This window comes from Acanthaster planci, linkage group LG21, assembly GCF_054643075.1.
Source record: "Acanthaster planci isolate LZ-2023a linkage group LG21, COTS_SCS, whole genome shotgun sequence".
Classification (NCBI taxonomy): Eukaryota; Metazoa; Echinodermata; class Asteroidea; order Valvatida; family Acanthasteridae; genus Acanthaster; species Acanthaster planci.
This window is the reverse complement of record NC_141797.1, coordinates 9188324-9212382: the sequence shown is the minus strand read 5'-3', so window position 1 is coordinate 9212382 and position 24059 is coordinate 9188324. Positions and strand designations below refer to the sequence as shown.

General features: G+C 43.3%; 5 protein-coding genes across 5 annotated transcripts; all 5 read left to right on the top strand.

Moving 5' to 3' along the window:
* Window positions 1-266: 266 nt before the first annotated feature.
* LOC110981140 (uncharacterized) lies at window positions 267-3149 on the top strand. The gene is made up of 4 exons (XM_022238433.2): window positions 267-668; window positions 1247-1387; window positions 1632-1845; window positions 1941-3149. Exons 1-4 carry the CDS (start codon window positions 558-560, stop codon window positions 2006-2008), a joined length of 534 nt encoding a protein of 177 aa, XP_022094125.2. The 5' UTR covers window positions 267-557; the 3' UTR covers window positions 2009-3149.
* Window positions 3150-3300: 151 nt separating this feature from the next.
* Window positions 3301-7844, top strand: LOC110981139 (uncharacterized). The gene is made up of 4 exons (XM_022238432.2): window positions 3301-3640; window positions 5473-5637; window positions 6238-6541; window positions 6736-7844. Exons 1-4 carry the CDS (start codon window positions 3548-3550, stop codon window positions 6789-6791), a joined length of 618 nt encoding a protein of 205 aa, XP_022094124.2. The 5' UTR covers window positions 3301-3547; the 3' UTR covers window positions 6792-7844.
* A 406-nt stretch (window positions 7845-8250) lies between these two features.
* Window positions 8251-12166, top strand: LOC147795764 (uncharacterized). Its single transcript, XM_022238431.2, has 4 exons — window positions 8251-8576; window positions 9324-9497; window positions 9756-10332; window positions 11252-12166. Exons 1-4 carry the CDS (start codon window positions 8493-8495, stop codon window positions 11287-11289), a joined length of 873 nt encoding a protein of 290 aa, XP_022094123.2. The 5' UTR covers window positions 8251-8492; the 3' UTR covers window positions 11290-12166.
* A 950-nt stretch (window positions 12167-13116) lies between these two features.
* Window positions 13117-17705, top strand: LOC110981228 (uncharacterized). Its single transcript, XM_022238621.2, has 4 exons — window positions 13117-13327; window positions 15382-15552; window positions 16138-16291; window positions 16716-17705. Exons 1-4 carry the CDS (start codon window positions 13244-13246, stop codon window positions 16751-16753), a joined length of 447 nt encoding a protein of 148 aa, XP_022094313.1. The 5' UTR covers window positions 13117-13243; the 3' UTR covers window positions 16754-17705.
* A 1341-nt stretch (window positions 17706-19046) lies between these two features.
* LOC110981163 (uncharacterized) lies at window positions 19047-23099 on the top strand. Its single transcript, XM_022238474.2, has 4 exons — window positions 19047-19396; window positions 20155-20322; window positions 21025-21328; window positions 21869-23099. Exons 1-4 carry the CDS (start codon window positions 19298-19300, stop codon window positions 21934-21936), a joined length of 639 nt encoding a protein of 212 aa, XP_022094166.2. The 5' UTR covers window positions 19047-19297; the 3' UTR covers window positions 21937-23099.
* Window positions 23100-24059: the final 960 nt, after the last annotated feature.

Genomic DNA, 24059 nt, shown 5'->3' with positions numbered 1-24059 from the left:
AACCATGAGATAATTACGCACCTCAGACTGTATGTTTTAGGCCTGAAGTGATGACCCTCCCAAACACACCGAGAGAATAAACTTCAAGATGCCCTTGACAAAAACAGGCTACGGAGTACCACTTTTCAAAATTTTTAGTTCCGGGTTTCCTAGTTGTCAGAATTTCTGTTCCCCTGGGACACCACCTCTTTTATCTGATAGGCCTACTCTTGAATTTATTGTAAAGTTCTCAGTATAGGATGAACTTATTCACTTTTTGAACACCACTCGAATTAAGGACAGCAATTACAACATGGCAAAACGTCATGCCACAAACATGAGACGCCGATAGGTTTTGCAGAACTTTGCTCACCCACACCATCAAATCCGAAATGTCAACATGGGGTTGCGTCACTCACGGTCGGAACAAAGATGCATTTAAGTGTTTTTTTATGCATCACGCCTGTCCAATATAAATACTCGGAACACAGCAAGGCTGTCAGTTTAAGCCGTGTCTCCACATTCGAGCCAAAAGAGGAAATATTGCTGTCGGGGAAAGAACTTTACTTCGAGACAAGATGGTGCAGTTAGCCGTCTACGCCGCGAATCCAGAGGATCACAAGGAACAGTTCAAGAAGCCTTCCTGGCCAATTGGCGAGAACGCGGACTTTGTGGAGGTCAAAATACCCGTGAGTTAATCCTTTCTAGTCGTTTGCTAGCCATAATGAGTGGAGGAATAAACTGCCTCTCCCCATGCCTATCCCATGTTGTGTCCACACCCCGAAAAATCTCGGCCAACAAAATGAACTCAAAAAACATGACGAGACTCTTTTCAGCATAGGCGACGACATTGGAGACGAACCGTGCAAAGTCCTGTAGATTTCAGTCTCTCTATCCTCCATAGACCTATAGGCGTCAGCTAAATACTTTTGAAATCGGCTGGGAACATGGCAGACCTATATCATGTTCAAGACTGGCGCATGTATGGTTTGTAGTCCCTCGGGACTTACAGTCTTACCAAAGATGTGCTGTTGATTTCTCTGTGACATTCAGAGAAATAAAATATGAAGAAAAAACAAACGAAAGGGAGAGAGAAATTAAAAATATTTTTTGCCCCTCACCTCAAACAACTCGACTCGGGGTCAAAGGCCCCGCCATTAAAACCAGAGATGCCAAATGATCCTGAGACTGTTAATTTCATAAACAAGAAAATAATATTCAAATAGTTATACATGTGTGGGTTTGGACCTTTCATCCTGGCACACAGAAGGACAAAGTTTCCGAAGTCGAGGTCAAACCGACCGGGTGCTGCACTCGAAGATGCGCCGTCATTTTCGTCGTTCTCGGGGTGCTGATAGCCCTGGGCACGGTCGGTGCTGTTCTCGGTGTTTACTACTCAACTCACCACGTAAGTTTATCCATTTTGACTACGAAACTGTAGAACACAGAACGAATTTGGATTGTCTTTTTCGGTCTCGTGGCAAACACGACGGTACGTAATTGTACAACTTTGCAACAAAAACTTGGTTCTGAGAAGTGAAAACTATCGAGAAACTAGTGATACTTTTTTCTGATTGAGAAATTCGTTGGTCTAAAGAGCATATTTTGTGTGCCATTCAGAGCTGCACGATTAATTCCCCTTTTTTTCTTAGCATGAGCCACAAAAAGACGACGTTTTGTACCCTACACCAATTGGAAGAGAAAGTGGCGACTCGGATGATGGCCATCATGACGGCCACACTGGCCGGCCCGATTGTGACCACGATCATGACGACCATCATGGTGACCGATCTGATCCAGATGACGACCACACTGGCCGGCCCGATTGCGACCATGACCCCGATCACGATGACAACGGGCACCACGGTAATTGAAATTTCCGTTTTGGTACTTTTTTTTCATTGGACATTCGTTTTCAGTGTTCACTTGGATAATTTTTTTAATCTCCGATGGTTCCACAGATCGGCCAAGACCTGCTCCAACTCGACCCAAGCCTTCAGGAGAATCGCCGATGCGCCCCTGGCCATAGAGGGAGAGCTCACCCCGAGGCTAGCGGGCCAGTGAAATAAAACACGTCCACTTGACACGCTTTCTTTAGCTGTTGGAGAAAGAATGACCTATCAATGTAGTACCTGCCTTTACGGTTTTAATTTTCAAGACAGGTTTTTTTTAAAAGCCAGATTTATAACTTAGAAACGGGATTAATAATCTAGACAGAAGTATTTCCAAAGGCCAGATTGATAATAATTTGAAAACGGAATCGATTTGTTAATTTGTAAGTTATTTATTACATTGCCCAAAAGTGCAATGTCAGCGTTGAATTATCATAAAAGTACATATATGGGAATAATTCCATTCTGCCATTAGTTGTAAAGAAGAACGTAAAAGAGATTAAATTTCAACCAAAATATTAATCAACTGCGCGTGCTTTTCATGACCAAAATGTAAACCACTAGCTAGGGCGTTTTCTTTATGAAGAAGCGAAGCAAAACGCAAACTTTCCTTTTTTGGTCTGGCAGTGGGACAGTCCAAAAATAGCGACGGAACTGATGACCTTCATGCCTGTGAACCATGATGACTTGAGGTTCTGTTACCAACGTCAACAGTCTTTGTTGTACGCTCGCTTCTCCGTGTTCAACCCTTCGTCAATCCAGGCAAAACAACAAACTATACAGAAGCGTTCATTTTATGAGCACAAAACGCTCACAAACCACCCTTGGATACTAAAAGTAGACTAACCACCCGTCCTGTTTTCATCGTTGCAAAGCCATGCTGTAGCCTCAAACTAAAATCCCTTGATTTGTGAAAATTCTAAAATTCTTCTTTTTTTGTCTAAAAGATAGATCTGACACATACAATACCCTGTTAACCACAACACTCATTGGCAAGTTGTGCGTGTATTTTCGTTCGCTGAAAAAAAAAATTAATAATATACACTCAAATAAAGATCGTTGAGTGCACACGTATATAATTTAGTATGACTTTTGTCGACGATTTAATTTCTATTTGAGAGTTTTTCTAACAAATATTCTAATTTGCCGTGTGCACGAACGGGAGAAAACAGAACACAATGGAATCGAATCTTCAAAGACTTCCCAGGGCCTTCATTGGCGACTCCTTTCCAATCTGAAAACAGCCGTTCATTAAAGAGACGATGTGTTTGCACGAGATACACTGTATGGAATTGGTCTTAATACTCTGTGTAATGATTTCCTGTAGACGACTTGTGAACGAGTCTATCATCTTTGTGACAAACCGCGCCTTCACCCATAATTCAGCGAACCGAATCGATATTCGAACAAAATAAACGACGTCATCACAGGCATTAAGCCGTACCTGACAGTACGCGTTACCACCACGCATGACCGGCCTCGGCTTGGTTTATAAATGCATAAGTGACATCATCATAATAAATCCATCCCGTAGCTTGACGCGCATGAGGAGGAAGTCCGACATTAGTACTGCGCACATGCACACGGCATAGCTCCACACGGCATAGCTACTGCTCGAAATTAGCCCCGAGATCTTTAATTTTCACGCTCAGGAGAGAATTTAGAGACAGCCCAAGATGGTTCAGATAGGAACACTGTCTCCAGAAAGCCAGAAAGAGCAAGAATCCAAGAAGCCTGTGCCACAGGATGTCGTGGTTGTCACAGTTCCGGTAGGTTTTCTTTTGGCTTTGCCATTGGTCTCATATTTTTGTTGTCTTCTGATCTTGGTGATAAATCACCATTGGTTTGGTGAAGATGTTGTCAATTCACTGATCGTAATGTAGACTTAGATTGCAGACGTGCAGTCATGTTTGTCCCCTCGAGGATGGATTGGCAATCGTCTCGATTTGACGACCTACTGAGTTCCATTGCATCATTATTTGGTTGTTTGGCCTAATGTTTAGATATTGTTATATCATTTTGGCCAATTGCCGTCGAGGCTACTTTTCAAAATTTATTTTGGTCCGTGATCACATCTTTTCAGTATGATAACATTGTGTCAACTACACGTTATTCAGATCTCGGCATCTGCTTCATGTAAACATGAATACCTGTGTGAACTGCGACATGTAGATCACATTTTTTTTTGAGTAAATGGAGGCACGTCGTGGTTAATTCCCTAGGCTTTGCTGGAACTACAAATTTCTGTGGGAAATGCAAATGTAATGAACTTGCATTTCTTATGCATGCATATTATTCGCATTATTACATATTTGAAGAGTTTGCGCGCATAATCAGATAAAAGCCATAATAATTTTGTTCAGAACTGTAAGAAACGCCTTAATTTGAATGAATTTCCTCTGCACGGTCAAAATGTTTTTGAATGGAAAATATTAAAAGATTTCTCAAGGCCACAATAATTAAATGGCCTGGCCATATTTTGTGCCGCAGTAGGCCTATAGGCCTCACGTGCTGTGCGTTCATTTATTGAGCTGCTTTCCAAATATGGATCTGTCTTTATAACTGACCTTTACATTTAAATCGCAAAAGAGTTGATTGAAATATCAACAGCATACAAGACTCTAGTGTCGCTCAATGCCAACCTTTCGTTTTTCAAGAGACCAGCAAAAATTTCAACAGGTTCGTGTTCATTACATCGAGCACTTGTTTTGATCGGCCTTGTCTACGTGCGTACAGAAATCCCTACGGTCATGTGTCATACTTCCGCTAAGTAGTTGTCACGCGGTAAGCAACTATTAAAGGGAAAGTAGGGGTCAAAACCCTTGACTGTAATTAAACAACACTGCTCGGAATACGTCTGCTTGGAAATAAATATTTATCCTTTCAGGCAGTTGGTTAATTAACTAACGTCGTTAGAAAGATGGTTTCATTGACAGTGTTCTGGTAAACCTATAACCGCAGGGAGGTAATCATTTTCCCTGAAGCTATCTTATTCAATGTAATCTGTTGAATGAGTGCATGGCCCACTTTCATTGTTTTTGAAGAAAAAATGGTTTAAAATATTTAGATATTATTACATGCAAGAGTCCATCGACGCAAATTACCTTAATTTGTAATGAACTTATATATTTCGTTGCTTTTATTTTATTGTCAGGATTCAAAGAGAAAAACGTTAAACTAGCCTTGCATTTGATTCAGTCTATCTGGCTGATGACGTTTGAATATGCGAATTGTTCACACTTCAGCTATGTTCACTTACATTTTGCCCACATTGTCATAATGGGAAAAATGTGTTCTGCATTGCTTCCCCGCTATGTGAAGTGACACAATATGTCTACCGAGATCTTGTTACCTGAGCGATGTCACTTAACATTGAAATAAAGACGACCAGGCTATACTGATCGAAACGTCGATTCTAAACTGGCAGCTCTCATCAGAACTACATTTCGATGATTTCGCAACAGCACAGATAATTCACACACGGTGTCACCGCGAGCCTCATACCAGTTAGGCCTGACATTTCAGCTTGTAAGCTTCAAAACTTTACTTCTATAAATTGCTCTGACCGATAATGACATCGTGTTCGTTACTGTGCCAACAGACAGCGCCCCCCGCGGCGAGGAGCCAGTCTGGTTGCTTCACCAAGCGAGTCACCTTGTGCGTTGCTGTGACCAGCATACTGGTAGCCCTGGCCTTGGGTGGTGCCGCACTCGGCTTGTACCTGCATCACAGGTATTATCGTCAGTGCATCGACTGGTGTGGAGAGGTGGGTAGTTATAAAGGCAGCTGTGTATAGTGCTGCCATGTTTGTCTCGTTCCCTGTAGACACACACTCAATGGTAATACAACTTCATGTATTGTTAAAAGGGAGCAGACTACTTTTCCGTCCAGCCTCAGTTTGGTTACATTGCTTTGAATGGTAGAAAAGCAAGATGGCTGCCCGCATGATGGAGGTTTATTCAGTTTTTAATTGGCTTCTTCACACACGTACACGCGCACGCAGCTTGCGATTAACAAGCCATTGAACGAACACTCAAGTTGCACGTTAACTTCTGGTTCCGTGGTTTCACTATAAAGATAATGGAGATCAATGAGCTCTATGTGCGGTGGGCGTGGTTCAAACTGAAGTGAAGCCTAACTTACGAACCAGATAGACCTATCAGAAGATCACTGCCTTGGCAACAGGCACGTGCGTTCTCAGACGAGCGCGCGCATGTTGGCAGGTTACAATACCTTATTGGTCGAAGAGGCATTGCACGCTTGCGTACAATTCCAAGTAGCGGCTCCTAATTCTAGTGGCCTGATTTGGGATTTTCCATATTCCTGAAGCCCTGCTGTTGATAAGTTGGCATATTTTTTTGTGTAGGACATGGGTCCACCTATGCCCTTTGGCAATGATGCCATAGAGATCTGGTCGTCGTCATCTGACCCGATACTCGACTATGGCGACCATCGTGGCGACCACCGTGGCGACCGTCCTGGAGATCATCGTGACGGCAGACATGGTGGCCGTCATGGCGGCCGAGATGGTGACCATCCTGATGGTGACCGTCATGGCCCTGGCGACCATCGTGGTGGTGACCGCGATGGCGACCATCGTGACGGCGACCGTGATGGCGACCATCGTGACGGCGACCGTGATGGCGACCATCGCGATGGCGACCACCATGGTAGGCCTAAAGAAACATGTACAGCGTTTATTATTAACATAAAAAAAATTTGGTCTATCGCTGTTACTAGTACTGCGCTAATTTCCAATATCATTAAACACTCACCAAAATCATAGCATTTTACAATCTATGGCAAAATCAAAATGATTCTAGTCAATTTCATTTGGTAACCTTTTCTCTTTAAATTGTTGCAGGTGAAGGTGGGCCTGACGCACCACGTGACCCTCCACGCCCGGTTCACCGTCGCTAAGCTGGAAAGGAGAACTACCCCATTTTCTCCACTCGTTTTGTTTTAAAGCCAAGGAATCTAATAACAGCTTTCCGTTCGTGTTTGCTGTGAACACAGAACTTGGAAGTTCGTCATTCTTTAAATTTATCGCAACACCTGTGTTCTTTCGTATTTCCATTAGGCACAGTTGATTTCCTGCTAAAGAAAAGAACGATAATTTTTGTGTGGCGTTTTTGTTAAACACGAACCATGTTTGACTTTCTGCAGTAAGTTGATGGATCTCTTTCCTGACTGTTTCAATAGGGGAATTGCACTTGGTTTTTTCTATGGTTCCTCGTTATTTTAAAGAAAACGTTGTTTACCAGCTTTAAGTGGCCTATGGTGAACAAAATGGCGAGAGCTTTGCTACTTTTTTAGACGGAACTTTATGCGTGGCCAGCTGAGTGCCTGTCGGTCAGTTGATGTGATTGTGCTGTACGTGGCGAATGGATGTGCCCCTGTGCCGAGTCTGGCCCGTGATAAGTTTGTTTTTCAGTGAAAGACGCATGTACACTGATGCATGTCAAACTGTCTAAAATCGCCCACCATTTTCACAGGAATGCTGGCTTGATCTGGCACGCGGAGACATTTCGCGCTTGGAAAGAGCAGGTAATTTGCTCTATGACCAATGAAAACCACTGACACTGAACCAAAGGCTTGTTTATCAGTGACATGATAGCTGATTGGATCTTCAAGTCTTGCGCAATCGATCTGATTGGAAAACCACTTCTGGCTTTATTTGGAAGCCAGAATTAGGTGATTGCTATAACCAAAGCAAGTTTTACCACGGCCGAGAAAAAAATGAAGCTTGGATTTCTGACTTGAAACGCCGATCTCAACATTTAGGGTTTGTATAGGACTGGACCTTTCTAAGAACAGGGTTGGACTGACACTGCTGTTATATTTTCTAGAAAATGTAAATAAAAAAGGTAGCAGAAATATGTTATATTCAAAAGTTGTATTTTGATCTTATTGAAATGGTCAAAACCCTAATGTGGTGTGTGTAAATAAAGGTCGCATAAAACCTTGTTACCACGTCAGCTTCTACGGTTGTAATTCATCGTAGTTTGTGTTATTCAAAGAAATCACACACTTCTTAATGCCGGTTTGAAAACTTGTGAAGGCAAATCGTCCTGGTCGGCAAAATCTCGGCTGAGGTGAAGAAGGAAATGCCAGCATCGGGACCAGCGGGGGAGTGGTGTGACTCTCTGTCTCCGTTCCGGAGATGGATGTCACTGTTTAAAACGAACTGAAAAAGTCAGCACTTCAGTTTGGAGTTTTATTGTTTACGAAGAAACACAATCGCTTCTCTCCTCCCCGGGCCGGACTTACAACCCGGATGCGCCACAGGTAGTCGGCTGACCCCGCTCGCGAACTTTATTCCAGCGCGTTGGAAATCGCCCCGTTTGAAGGTAATTTGATGCTGTAGTTGGATCAATGTTCTGTTGAATACCAATCTGGCCACGGACCATAAGTAAGAGACCACGCATAGGCCGTAACCAGACTGTACGATCAAAACTCACAACGAATGATTTCAGTAGCCACCCACTGCCACATTAAACATTCACAGCAGCTGTTCTTGGTCGAACGTATTTTCGACAACTGGTCTGATACTCGCCGCCGAAAGAAGTAGTTCGTTATTGATTTGGATTTTGGAAAAGAAGGAGTCGAGGTTTTTCGAAGATGGTGCAGCTGGGCGTGAATCTTGACGGCCAGAAGGGGGATCCGGTTAAGAAGCCACCGGAGAGCTGTCAGGTGCCTATCCCGGTAAGTTTGTCCAGTTAGAGTTGAGAAGCTTGTACCTCATAAACAAAGCTGCTCAACGCTCAAAGTCAACGATGTGATCGCCACCCTGACAGTTTTGTCTACGTATAGCACCTTGCCGCCAAATATTAAATACTGTGCTGTTTGCAGGACTTAAAGAGACCACATCTTAAGTACACGTATTCTCCTCTGATACCTAAGGGCCAGATTGGGCCGGAAAAATTTACGCACAGAGATTTTGGAATTGTCTAAGATAGAAGCATTGCACCTCGGGTTTTTTGTCATTATTACTAAAATGCACCACAGTACTTCATTAGAAACAGGATGAAATGTCATCATAACCGATCACAAAACGCTAGACAACTTGATTTTCTTAACTTCGCTCTGTTTAATTGGACTAACTCAATCAAGTTTCAGGTCTCAAACCTAAACTTTTTTCTATGGTAGTTGTCCACTCTTATTTACAAGTTTTACAATGTTTAGTCTGAACTGAGCTTATCACATGCTATAGTCTCATTTCCAAAAAGCAGAACAATAACCATGCACTATGAACATAGTTAATCATTAGCTCATACCTTTACCATACGGCACGCAGTGGTACCAGATGCCATTGGGTTATCAGTCGCTGAATGATAAACAGACCTTTATTTTGGTCACCAAACCTTTTGTATGGCCCGCCAAATTTGCAGATTAACAAATTGTAAATTGTGGAAAGCACAAACATAAATGAATTTTTCCTTCGGTCTGTAGACCAAGACGGATGACCTGGTCACTGTCAAGGCAAGCGGATCGTGCTGTAAGACAGTGACCATCTTATCGGTGATCGCTGTCCTGATCGTACTGGCCGTCGGAGCCACCCTCCTGGGCATCTTCATCAGTCGTAACCACGAATCCTGGAAGGATGGCCATAACGGGGATGACTCGGTGAGGACTCTTTGTCATGTTTGCGTTGTAGTCCAAGAATAAAAAGAAAAAAATAGCCAATAATGAGCAACAAACAAACCTTAAGACCTTATTCTCTAGAGTAGACGTGGCTCGAGCCTTGACTATAATATGGAAAATTTTCCCCCTTCATGGTTCGACTCCCATTTTAAAAAAATTTATTTCCGTTCTTTAATGTCCAAGTTATCGTGGGCTCCAGTGAAAGTGGCTCAAAGTTTTGACTGAAACCATTTTCCCCAGGACCCCGACAGTGGTCATTGGAACGACGGCGGGATGGTAGAACCCTCGAAGATGGAACCCACGAAAGTGGAACCCACGAAAGTGGAACCCACGAAAGTGGAACCCACAAAGATGAGACCTACGAAAATGGAACCCACGCCGACGAAACATCACGGCGGTGGATCCCACGATGGTCATTGGCATGGCAACTGCTCACATCACGGTGGTGGATCTCATGGCAATGGATCCCACAGTGGTGGATCTCACAGTGGTGGATCTCACAGTGGAGGATCTCACGGTGGAGGATCTCATGGCAATGGATCCCACAGTGGTGGATCTCACAGTGGTGGATCTCACAGTAGCGGATCTCATAGTGGTGGATCCCACGGTGGTGGATCCCACGGTGGTGGATCCCATGGTGGTCACCACCACTGCGACTCTTCCCATGGCGGCGGATCCCACGGTGGGCACGGCGGTGGTGGTGGTCACGGCGGCCATGGTGGTGATCACGGCGGTCATGGTGGTGATCACGGCGGTCATGGTGGTGATCACGGCGGTCATGGTGGTGAAGAAGATGACAGTGACCATTTCAATCCCGGTACGTGATTTGAATAACTCCCACGGTAATTGCAATAAGCCCCTTTGCGATCGAAATGCAAACCTTAACCGTTGCCATTGAGTTAGGAAGATTAGTCATAATCTGTTTATTGTAACATTTGCAACGTTAACAGCATACGGAAAGTACTTGATGTCACAGCTGCATCCAAACTCATTCATGCCTCTGATCTTTCTCGGCTGGATATTTGTAACTCTCAACTGATCAACTTTAAATCATATTTGTTAAACAAACCCCAGCATGCTGTAAATGCAGCTCCCCAAGTCTTATCCAGATCTAACAAATTTGACCACATCTCGCCGGTGCTGCATCATCTCCATTGGTTGCCTGTTCGGGAGCAGATTGAGTTCAAAATTCATCTGTTAACGTGGAAAATCGTACATAGATTGGCGCCAGATTATTTATGTGACCTCATTATAACCTCCATGTACCAACGTAACCCGCGCTCATCCCACAAGAACCTGCTTGTGATTCCAAGAGCACAGACTGCTTAGGGAAGTCGGGCCTTTTCATCGGCAGCACCAGTGCGGTGGGACACCCTCCCAAATGATCTCAGAACACTGGACTCAATTGAAACATTTAAATCAAACTTGAAAACTTTTCTGTTTAATCGTTCTTTTATTGGCACTTCATAAGTGTCATCATTGTTATTATTAACTCTAACCCATCGCCACCATGCGACCATATTATCAAATTCATGTGAATTAGCTATATGCAAATAATTCTCCTGGGACATGCCGCCTCGCTTCTTGTTATTTTCCAAATTATTCTGTTTTGTAGCTCCAAAAAACCTTCCCCACAAGTCTACAAAAGTCCCCTTAAAATCATCAAAGAAATTCATTTTGCCCCCTTCCCGCTAGACACATTGTCTAATTTGTATTGTATCAACATTAACTTTCAGGGGACGAGACTGATCACTTTCCCGATGATCACCCGTAGCGAGTGAACCAGCGCCCTCTCCACTAATCGGGGCAACCGAGTGCCACGTTTTCCAATCAGCAGCCTCGGATATTGCGGCACTGTGTCCAACATTTCAACAGAATACAAATAAATCCATTCTTCGGAAATGCAGAAGAAGAAACGCTTGAAACAAGAAGAACAAGTGATTTTGCAGTCACCGGAGGAATTTTTAAACTACCTTGATAATCTATATGAGTAAAATAAGTGCGCAGCAAATTTTTACACATCGACAGACAATATCATCAATAAGTACAAAAGATTCACTCCAGATGTCGGCACTGTTGTCCAAGAAAACGATGCAAATAAGCCTTTCAGCATTGTACAAAATGTCTTCAATTATAGAAGCTCTTTCAACACAGAAAGCAGTCAGCTACCAACAATTCAGGCAGGACATCAGGGATTGAATTCTGAAACCGAGAGTGCACATTTAAAGATGGCGGAATCGTTAATGCCTTGAAGATATAGAAAGTAATTATTGATGCACCATCATAAGATAATGTTAATGTTAAAAGCAAGAGCCCAACTCTGTTAACGTCTGACAATCTTTGTCAAATGCCTAATATAAACTTCATTCTGGGTACCAATCACATACACATGTAAAGAGGTCGTGAGACGACAGGTGGCGTCTGAATTGCTTGTATTTTGATGGTTTATATTTATAAACTTTCGTCATATGATGTAGTCCTTGAATGGCAACAAAACCGCTCTGCACTTTTATTATTAGTTTGTGAGATTACCGTTTGGTGATGAGACATGTTTAACAGATGTGAAGCTTAATATGCAAAACTCGTGGGCTATATTCTTCACCGCTTTGCTCCAATATTCTAATAAATCTGAGTTGTGAGTGGCAGTTGAACGCCGCTGCGTCAGGTTTGTTAAATTAATTTTGTAATTTGTACCTCTCTTGACGGCCTTTTTTACCCTGATGTGTGAACGTTTCTTATGAGTGACTTATGGATATATCTTCGCAGCACTTCAAAGAGTAAAATCTAAACACGGTGCTTATCCGCTCCGAGCGAAGCAAAAGTTTTTACAGTGTGTGGAATCTCTGCCGCTTATTCTTCCAGAGAACGAGGCGTCGAAAGCTTTATAAAAGTTCGTCCACCAGACGAAAAGTTGGGAGTCGTCGCAGCCGATGTTTGTGGGAAAACAGCAAACAGGGGTAACATTTGAGGGGCTTACAAAAAATTGAAACAATAGCCTTCGGTTTCCACGTTCGTTTTGTAGGCACGCTGATTGGTTTTTTTTACCCCCTGCACGGTGTCATAAGTCTGAAATATTGGAACCCAGACAAAACATGAACTTCACAAACTTTATTTATGAGAACGAAAACACCAGCAAATTAAAACCAGGACACAACATCGGTTTCTGGTTGGGTTTATGTAAAAAATGCAAACCGTGTTTTGTATTTTTGAGGTGCTCGCCTTGTTTAGAAGTTTAGAAACACAAATACTCGATTTAATACAAACACACGCCATGTCATAAAGTATCGTTGACTTATACTGGTCCTACACTGCCCAGTACAGTAAATATTGACGGCGCGAAGCTGTCATGTCAGTGTTAATTTTACCATAATTTTGTTCAAACAATTCCAGCTAAATTTAAAACGTTCCACAAGCTTACAAAACGCGCCCACAGCACGAACAATGTATTATTCCGTCATATCGCTGCGAACATTTTGTTGCGTTGCAACCATTTAATTGAATGGCAAACAAAATCAAAGTCCAATTGTCTGGCAACTAACCGTCGTAGCTAACCGTCAATGCGTCCGGACGCCAGACTAAGGTCAGAACTGCCAAACGCAGCGAATTCAGTGAAGCCGGATGCTGTGTCACAAAATCGCTTCAACTCGTTTGGAGCGAACGTTCATCCCGTCTCTCGTCGGCTTTGTGTTTTTTGGCAGAGTTGATTAATAAAAAACAAGTTACCGAAGATGGTGCAACTTGGCGTGAGTGCAGAGGGCCAGAAGCCAGATCCGGTGAAGAAGCCGCCGGAGAGCTGTGAGGTTCCCATCCCGGTAAGAAAAGTGTGGACAGCGCCTCGATCGCGGACTCCGAGTTCGGGACTGCTGAATGTTTGTTGACGTTTTTAGCTGGTCTATGCATTCGTTCCTTCTGTCATCCCCACGATCCGTGATCATGTCGTCGTTTTATAGCAGCGTCAAAGTTGTCATCGCTGTGTCCATTGTCACTATCAGACATCACCAGCGCCAGTTTATCGACCATTACTACCTAGTTTGCTGCCTAAGTTTTGGGGGCACAAACCCAATTGCATGGCGTTGTTTTCAGGGCAATCCACACCGCATGGTTTGGATCTATATTTACGTGTAGGCCTACATGTCCTTCTCGAGGAATTGTAGAAATAAATTTAAGAGAAATCATTTAATGAAACGCAGGCTTCAATCCTCTAACGGGTATATTTTGGGAAAACCCAGGACATAAATATGGCCTTGGAGCTTTGACGTTGGTGTGATTATTGTCCATTTTGAGTTTTTTTCTTTGGTGTGCTAGGAGTCAGCATAACAAATACGAACCACAAACTCTTTTACGAAGCTGGACAAAATTTCAGATATTCGAGCTTTGTTTTAAAAAATGTTGTTAGGCTTTCCACCCGCCTTAGGCCATCATTTTTAAGTAAAATTTAATTTCTCCCACCCCCCGATTTATGCAAACATAGTGTCTGTACCATTTCGGTGGTTTGTAAACGTAGATTGACAAGTGCTGCCTCGGCTCAGTATACAAAACTCGATCGATCACAATGCATGTACATGCAGTTGATCACTCATGCGTAGCTCACAATGTGTTGAACTCTATGCAAATTTTTGTTATGGGCGGCGCGGCGCAGAGTGGTACCAACCAGATGACATGTTTTATTGACGAGGTCATTTGAGACATCACAAAAGAGCAATTGAGGGAGGCAAATAATACGTGTGGCCTTCACGGATGCACTGAAAATGAGCTGTTCTTGCAAGTCACTATTGCGCATGACGTCAGTTTGTAATAGGGCAGTATTGAAATCGTTTGTAAAAAATCTATTTTTGGAATATAGTAGACTCTATTAGCCGCATGCTTGGTTTTATTCGAAGCTTCAGCTGATTCGTGACAATTTCCTCCAAGATATTTTTGGAGTTTGGTTTGAATGAAAACTGAAAGACGAATCCTATAGTGTCTATTCTCGCTTTATGATCGAGGGCAAGGCCACTCGAACGTCCGCTACATAAAATAATTTAACGATTTTCTCACTTTTAGAACAAGATTAAGACAAACTCGGTGACCATGGGCTGCATAATCCACTGCATGTTTCCCCTGTTTGATATTTTTTTTAAAAAGACTTCAAAAATTCCACTGTTGCCTTAGGAAAATCATCACCCTGCAACCTGTAACTTAGCTTTGTAATTGAAATTATTTCAAACAACAATTATTTTGTTGATCGCTCAAGCACTTGAGCAAAACCGCGCAGACGCGAACCGCTTTGCACCAGTACAACGCTATTCTCACAGGGTCGTGTCGATTCGTTTTAGTACCAGTTTAATTATTCGGTTACCTGATTAGTGTTTTTTGCACGACGTTCCCGGATGGAGTCAGATTTAGAAAAGGAAATCATCTCAGGTACCAAAAGCACAATCGGTTACCGTACAGGACGTCATGTTTCCAAGGGACAGTTTGAGAGAACTCATAGTTATTTTGTCAGCAACATTTGTAAACTCGCGCTCTTCTTCCAAGAAACAAAATTCATCCGACCACAATCGAAATTGGCCCTCATCAGCAGTTTTCAGAAACAGCTACGCAACCACGATGCAATTCCCCCAAGTTAAATCAGTGTGAGCCTCTCTGAAGTCCTCCTTTAGTAATCTCCTTGGTGAAGAATTCCGCAGGAATATGTACAGCGCACCAAACCACTTTTCCAACCACTCAAAGAAGGCCCAACCATGGCACCCGAAACACCACGGTTCGTTTGAGATGCATACATCGTGCGCCATGCATTGCTGTGGTCTACATAGGTCTATTTATTTAAACATGCAAACTTCCACTGAATTAATTTTTTTAATTCCCCTGTTTCTTCGTCTGGCAGCCCAAGACTCAGCCTCCAGTGGCTGTCCGCAAGGGTCGCTGCTCTAAGAAGGTGGTCTGCGTCTCTGTGATCACCGTCCTTATCCTGCTGGCTGTCGGCGCCACTCTCCTGGGCGTCTTCCTCAGCCGCCACCACAAATCCTGGAAGGACTGCTTCGGTTGGGGAGACTGGGTGAGCGCACACGGAACCCGATCGAGTCCTAAGGACTCTCTGGTCGGTGTGCTAATGAGCACGTTCTTTTCTCCGTCCACCATGGTAGGCCTATTAGGCCATGTCTTTACGCTCTGTAAGATGGAATACGATTCATCGTGATAAAAGATGTGATGAAATCAAGAATTTCCACATCTACTGAATGCGAAGCCAATTTGACTTAGCATCCTTTGATAAATGGGCATTCGGCAGATCATTTGTTCCGAAAGTGAAGTTGTCAAAACAAATCTAGATCCGTTCGGATGCAGAATTTCCCTTACTCTAATATTGCCGGTGGAAATTTTTCGGCGCCTGTCAAACAATAAACCACCCTCAGCTCAAGCTCAGAATGAAGCGCGTCCGAGGTCATTCGCGAGCAGCAGTACGCGCACGCGAGGTCTGCCCTATCAGCGCGACGTTGCGCCGACTCGCACGCGTGCTTTGTTCTCGAATGACCTTTGCCTTTTGGAAGTGTGGACATATGCTGGCTGTAGTCCCCTACTTGCGAGCGCCAAGAAGTCGACCATAAAACATATCGTTCACTGAAACCAATCCTTTCTGCCCCAGGATAACGGTGACGGATCTCACGGCGACTGGTCCCACGGTGGTGGATCCCACGGACATGGTGGTGGTCATCATGGCGGTCATGGTGGACACGGTGACGGCGATGGTCCCGGTGGTCATGGCGGTGAAGACGACGACGGTGGACGTGGGTACCCAGGTGGGCGCCTATTTATTCAGGGTTTCATTGGAAGCAATGAAATGACGTTTCGAAAAGAAACTATCACCTATCTGGTGAATAATCCATTTATCTCAGTGTTTAAAGCCGGATTTTGAAAAGTTCTGAGAGGGAGACTTGCGACGCACGCCAACCATAAAATGTCGTACTTAAGTACGTGTATTTGAGAATAAGTACCTCGTGTGTACGCTTTATGGTAATCAGCCGGGCCAAAGGTCACACTGCCGTTCACTCGATGTACCAATGATGCAGCGCTAGTTTCTATGGTGGATTTATACACTTATAGTGCCATGTTTCATGTACATCTCGTCTCAAGTAAATGCAGTATACGCAAAACTTTAAATCCACATTTTAGATATTTGAGCAGTAATTTGCATTTTTTTTTGCATCTATCTTAAATTTTCAGGGAACGAGGGTGACCACTTTCCGGACGGGCGTCCGTAAGGGCCGAGCAAGCGAGCAGGCAGCCAATAACAACTCAAGCTGGTCCTGCCATGGCATCAGTTGAAAATTGGCGTTTAAATAATGCATGATGTAATGCAAAAACATGCAAAATTACCATTGATTAGCGACTTCACTTTCCCTAGAAATTTTGATATTTTCTTAATAAAGTATCCACTTACCCAGCTTAAAACCATTCCACAAACCACATGGTTACCTCCGGCTGAATGAGTATTGTTAACAACAAATTGCGTTGGATACCAGGAAGTTTGGCTTAGGTGCAGCAAATACTAAGATGGCAGCCGTGTGCACAAATGGCGAGATATGAATATCATTTGTTAATTTTTGGGTGGTTTTTTTGTTAATTTTGTTAGTGACTGAGAGAATCGAAGAAACAAAGAGATAGCAGATGAAAAATCCTATTCAAAGTATTCTTAGAGTTCGCTGACTTTCTTCCTCTAATTACGCTTGACTGTTTTTCTAATAAGATTTATTATATTTATCTATAAAAGTAGACTAAGAGCGGACAGTGTGCAAATATCGTATGACGTCATTTATGGGCGTGGACTGAAATCGCAAAGAAAATGGCAGTTGGATAGCTTTTGGAAGAATGGAGGGCTTGCATGGTGCGACATCACGGAGGGCAGTTTTTGTAATGTAAATTTCAGTGACAATGAAAGTACGTTGCGTCTTACATCGCGCACTGTGCAAGTACTGTACATGTATATAGATGACTTTCTTGCTGAGTCACCGCGTCATAGTTACCAAATGGGCAGCTTTAATTGCTATTTTGTAACGATATAAGCACTCACATTTCACATTTGATGAAGGTTTGCAGACGTGACGTTTAATTTTAGAAACGCTTATAAATTAAACCATTTTAATGTATACAGAGATTGTTGTATTCTTTTTTTTCTCTCTATAAAAATTAAACTCTGATCATAAGGGATTCCCATCGTTTGTCCATATCGTTTCGCTGTTTTCCTTGATGATGAACTGTTATATCAGTTCTCTGTAGATATCTGCCAAACGTCCGCAGAACTATTTTTAAAATGTTTTTTTTGCGTTGGGGAGATGTTAATTTATATAACGGGTTTTGGCCTTACCCAATGTATATATATTAATAAACACTGTATGCCCAGTGCTTGTCCGAGAGCTTGCGAAAAAAGTCATAAGCAGGAGGTCGTGGGTTCGAGTTCCACCCTAATAAGCTTATGACTTTTTTTCGCAAGCTCTCGGGCAAAACCCGTTATATAAGTCCTCCGAACTGTTTGAAAATCATGCTCTGCATCACATCTTTGTTGTCGATGGGGGCGCTTTCAAGTTGAGATGTCACAGCGCCCTCGGTTCATGGGAGTTCCAAGATGAGCGAAATGCCGGTCGCAAAACAAACTCAACATTTCTGCGGATTTCTGTGGAACACCAAGTTGAGATTCCGTAAAAGTGACTTTCCGTGGCTTACGTGCACATTCAGCACCATTGCAATTTAGGTTTAGCTACTGAAGAGTTAAGTGTAAATCTACGGTACTACGGGGCTCTGTGCGTGCCATCCGATTTGTTCAGATACCGAAATAATTTGTCTTATTAAGTCGATTTATAAAGCGAATTTAGTCGATTTCACGAGATAAATAATGTAGTCAAGTCGACTTCCTAATTCAAGCAAGTCGACTTCGCGAGATATTTTATGAAATCAAGTCTGCTTCTGGAATTCGGTATGTCGACTCGGAGAGATACACGGAGCTGCACTTCCAGAGCTTTGTAATTATCTTTCCAAGACCTTAAACATTCAGGAAGTCGGATTGACTTCATAACTTTTCTTGCCAAGTCGTCTTCCCACAATGTTGACATCACGAATTCCAAAAGCAGACTTGATAGCATAAATTATCTCGCCAAGTCGTCTCGCCAATTAAAGGAGTCGACTTAACTATATAAATAATCTCGCCAAGTCGACACAGGGAATTCCGGAAGTCGACTTGCTACTATTTGGAAGTCAACTTGACAGCATCGTGTATCTCGTTAAATCGACTAAATACCCCTTATAAGTCGACTCAATAAGATAAATTATCTTGGTATCTCAGCAAGTCGGAGAGCGCGGTATAAAGCAGTTATGTTGCTGGTCATTGCGTAGAACGCTTCGAACGTCACCTTGGCCCAGAAACCTTTCTAGGGCGCGTTGGTTGACATCGTGTGATGCTGCCAGTTATTCATAGTAAACAAGGCCATATTTTGGTACGTCATGGTACCAGTCAAAACAGATTGTATAAGCTCTAGAATTTCAATGAGATCACCAACATAACAGAAGAAGCCACTATTCACAAACGGAAACTGGCGCTCTCTAAAAAATGCCAAAAGCAACAAAGCAATTGTCTGCGCTCGCCCGCGTGACGTTCTGAATGCGTGTATGAAGAGTTTTGATTGAGTGCGGTATGCCAGTGTGCATCAGCCGATTGAGAATCCGCCATATTGATTGGATTTGAGTTTTGGCACAAGTCTGTCTTCGGTGTCCTGTACATTGCCGCTGAGCCGACTCGTCTTGAGGGCGGAAGGATGGTGAAGTTAGCCGTGAGCACTTCGACGGAGGTGCACGGAGGTAAAATGCCTCTTCAACAGAAAGAACCGCTCTCAGATGGCTCGGTCAAAGTTCCCGTAAGTCAGTGGAATGGTTTCACTACTACTAGGATAAAACTAGTTCAGAAAAACATCAGTTCATAAGAAGCGCTCACACTGTGCTCGAAAGAACGAGGGCACTTTAGCTGGAAATGCAATTCGCGGATAGACAAAAGTTACCTCGTGTAGGCCTAGTTCATAACAGAAAAATTGCCAGCCTATATCGGGCTGAGATGTGTGTATTTGCAACCATGCCGTGTGCAGTTGATGGCGTTATAAAGTTTAACTTCTTGCTGTTGTCACTAACAGAGATACAAAATTTCTGGGAAAGGGTTCCCCCAAACGGACGCCACTCGACACCCAGCGCACAAACTCTATGAGACTGGTCTGAAAACTTGTGTTTTCTCAGTAAACGACTTGGTATTTTGGCTCCTAAATTGAAATTTGCTGGACATGGTTTTGCTCTCTGATGGATAAAAGGTTACTTTAAGGAAAGTACTGGCGTCCGTATAAGGAACTCTTCCCCCGGGAAAAATTTTTCTCTAGCTTTCTATCTTACTAAAAAATCATCCGCAAAAATTCGGAAACAAATAGTCCTACGTCAAACTTTTCATTTTAAGTTTAAGTAAAAAAATAAATAAGATAAAAAAAATGAATGGATCTCATAAGCAGACCGTAACTTGTGTCTCATCTGTTCGTCTGGGATTATTGTCTGGAATGGTTTTTCTCTGCAAAACTCCGTGGATGTACAATGCTTTTCCTTTCACCGTGATCCGCCTGCTCGCACGAATCGACAGGTGGAAAGAGAGACTGTCGTGCACATGAGACAGGCCGATAGACGCTGCACCAGACGGCAGTGGTTGGGAGTCGGTATCGCCTTCTTCATCCTGCTGGTCGCGTGCGGCACGCTGGCCGGCTACTACTTCAAGAAACACTGCGATGGATGCCAGCTCCAGGAACTTGAAGTAAGAAAAATGAAATTCATTTCGGAAAGTATTCCATAATACAAACGCCACTTGACACCCTGTGGGCAAACCCTTTGGGGCTAATCAGAAAATTTCTGTTTTCTAAGTTAACGAATTGGTCCTTTTACTTTCTGATGGCTAATAGGTCACTGGAGTGAATAATTACTGGCTTCCATAATGTAGAACTCTTCCCTTACGGTTGCTCTTCAAAAGCATTCGTAATGGACATGGTGGTCAGCCGGACATAATTTTAGACATTTGCCTCTGCGAATATCATTCTCATGAGCACAGGCTTGTTTCACAAACGTAGTGCAGCCATGATTCCTTTGCTGTTAAGAAAGCTGTTGTGTAGACAAATGTGCCTTTTTAATCCAGTACAATTAACCCTTTTGAACTGGAGTTTTGTTGGTTTCCTGGACTGTTATTCATTTTGCCTCTCACAGTGTCTCTGAAGCTGCTTTCAGAGAGGGAAAAAACACTATGTGGACGTGTGCAAGTCCACACAACATCATTTTATAACCGTAGGTAATGTGGACTTCTTTTTGTGCCGAGGTCCACGTTTACCCTTGCATTTCCCAGGATATATTTTTCGAGGACATGATGTTCGTCCCCATAAGTCTCCTATAAGAAATTATTGTCCCCTTTATGTAGAAAAGCTCTACACACACCAAGATTTGCATCCTTCTCCGCACTATTATACAGGAATATCGATTTCACCACACCCACCGCACGGATGAGACGAAAGACAGGGGCTGGGAGAGTGGTGAGCGCGGAGGTCACAGTGGTGGAGGCCAGAAGAAAGACGGCAGTCGAGAGGGTGACGACGGCAGTCGAAGCATGGGAAACAGGGAGAGTAACGGCGTGAAGAACAGCCGGACCAAGTCCCCGGTCGGTGACAAGAGCGGTGGCCGTAAGGGCAACGACGGCAGCCGCCGACGCACCGGTCACCGCCATCCGGACCGCCAAGGGGGAAGCAAAAAGCATCCAGGAGAAACCCCACCCGAAGGTAACCATTGTCTAACCAAAGTCGCTTAGAAGGTCGACCCACTTCAAGGGTTTCGTGCAGCTGAACAGACACGGCCTTTTTAATAATCGGAAAAAACATTTTCCTGTTTCAAACTCTGCCCGAAAGTGCCCAGTACGTGGGCAGGATGCCGTACATTCGGTTCTAACCCATCGTGTATGGCGCCCTCTACTATCTGCCTTGTTTCAGTTAAATGTGGCGGAATCCGGCCGCGCAAACCACTCGTGTCACCACGGCAACCTGGCCGGCCATAATTTGAATACCATGGAAATGTTTCCAGAATGTTTGAGTTTTGAGTTGAGGCATGATTCCAAAAAACTGCAAGGACACCGCAGGTGGAATTCTGATTGCATCTGTCAATATTCTCGTCCGCATCTCTTCCTAGTGATTCAAATTTCAAGGGTAAATTTGCATTGTGACCTTAGTAACCGTTTCTAATTCTGGCCATCGGTGTAAGACTTCCTTTCTCTAACAAGGGAAACCCTGCATCCATCCGAACGGTTTCTGTTCCTTTGCAATCAGGCCGTGCCAGTCCAGGAGGCGACGTCGATGGTCACCCGAGGCCGAAGCACCACTACCCGCTGCCTTAATTAAGCCTCTAGTGTCTGACTGGAGCGGTGCCCCTCGTCACAGCAGAGAACCTTGCTGTTACATTTCCAGAGGGCTTATCGATAATTGATTGACCATGTGGACAAGATACACAACGGGTGTTTTACATCAGGGCTGCCCCGTTCACAATCAGCATTAGTAATCAGTATCAGTGTTTTGGTATATGGCGGTGGAGAGAAAATTTTATGCTAAATCCTTTTTTGAACTCAAGTTATAAATTCTACTTTAGTTAAGCAAGCATTGTGACTGATTATCAGATATATTATCCACCACTATTTTACCATACTTTTATTTATCAATATAACATTTAAACCAAATATCATATGGTACTTTGCTGGACATATATCTTTATATTAAAAGGCAAATGATGTTTCTATACTTTCCAGAAACAAATTCATGTTTTGCAACAACTCAGCTGAAATAAACCAACCGTTTGTTTTTTTTCATTTCATTTATTAAGTTAAGTTAACCCTAACAGTCCCAAATCCTCCGATTTCAGTAGGATTTTACATACACCCTAGGGGGTTAGGGTTAATAATTAAGTTAAGTCAATTAAAGTTAGTTCTCGGTCTGTAATAGGGGTTTGTACACGGCGGCCATCTCCCCTGTCAGTGTTTTTGTTCCGTAAGGATACGCATGAGTAGACTTTGTGCATATCCCCCACAACAAAAGCACTGACCAGGAAGATGGCTGCCCTGCATAACTGTAGCCTATGAGTGAGGTGCTGGGTTCAGTACTAATTGTAATGGGGAGAGGTCTGTCGCCTTAATTAAAGTATTTCGCGTGTTTTTCTTTTCTTTTTTTAATTGATTCAAGTTACTGAAAAACTCAACCGTTGGGGGCGACATTGATAAACTGGCGACTGTTACGAGTCAACCAACCTCATCATAATAGTCACCCGACAAGGGGGGAAATATATGTACTTCCCAGGTCTTTCCAGTGACGAGCACTGTTTCAAAAAGTTCACTGCCTTGTCAAAAACGCTACTTTTAAAAAAGAAGTTGTGGGGTCTTTAGGATGCTCAGAAACTCAAAAATGATAGTAGCAATAAACCCTGACTATGGCAGTTTTCCTTCGCAAATGGACGTGTGTAAGTTAGTTTATTTAACTTATGAATAAAATATACCTTTTTTCTAATACTTAACAGGATGTTCTGGTGGCTGCTAAATATTAGTTTTTAACTCCATTCCCAATTTTTTTCGGCTTAAACAATGTAAAATTTTCTGTCGAGGTTTGGGCAAGAAATCATGAATCTTTTGTGCGAAAAGTGCGATAAAAAGGGGGGGGGTTGTTCAGTCTTCGAAGTGGTGCACCTCCCCTGGACTGAATACCGTCGATGGGGAAATTTTCCTGCCTCACCACGATCAAAATATAGCTTCAGCCTCACGTGCAAGCATCACATGTTTCTGTGGCAGCGAAAGTGAATACTGAAGCATCGTTATAGTCTTGGACAAATCCCCAGCATCCTGGTATAGGATCACACTGGCGGGAACCGTCCACATCCCAGTAGGTTAGGCCTAAACCTAAACTGAAGCGTCAAGCTGCCCCGGTCATGTTTTGGCTGCCGTAGAGCGGGTTTTTCAATCTCTCAACCGATTCACCTGAGAGCTAGAGAGAGTTTGTTTGAACCCGGTTTTCTCAGCGTGTTGTGGTTGCAGGGTGACAGGGTTATTCAAACCCAAAACACCAATACAAAAATCCCCAAGCACAGCCACAAACGAAAATGCGATTATATTGTTATGACTTGCGCTGCCAGTGTCAATAATAATCCCAGTGCGCAGAGCCTTGTGCGTAGATTTGCTGCAGTCCGTCTTGCGTTTGACTTTCCGTCGCAAAAAAAAGACCCTAAAGATTCTGTATTCAACCACGGAAGAATTTATTTCCTTCCTCCCTTAGTGCTTTTGAAACTTTATGTTCTTGTGGATTTGAAGTTTCTGTATTTCTTGGAACAGGTGATAATCGTTTCATACTCGTCGGGTTCGTAAGTGATTTCGTCACAACTGAGGCGGACGCGCCACGATTCGCAGGCTCCCATGGGGCGATCGCAGAAGTTGCGCGTTAACTTCCGTTTCCATGGCTCCACATAAACGGCGATCAATGCATG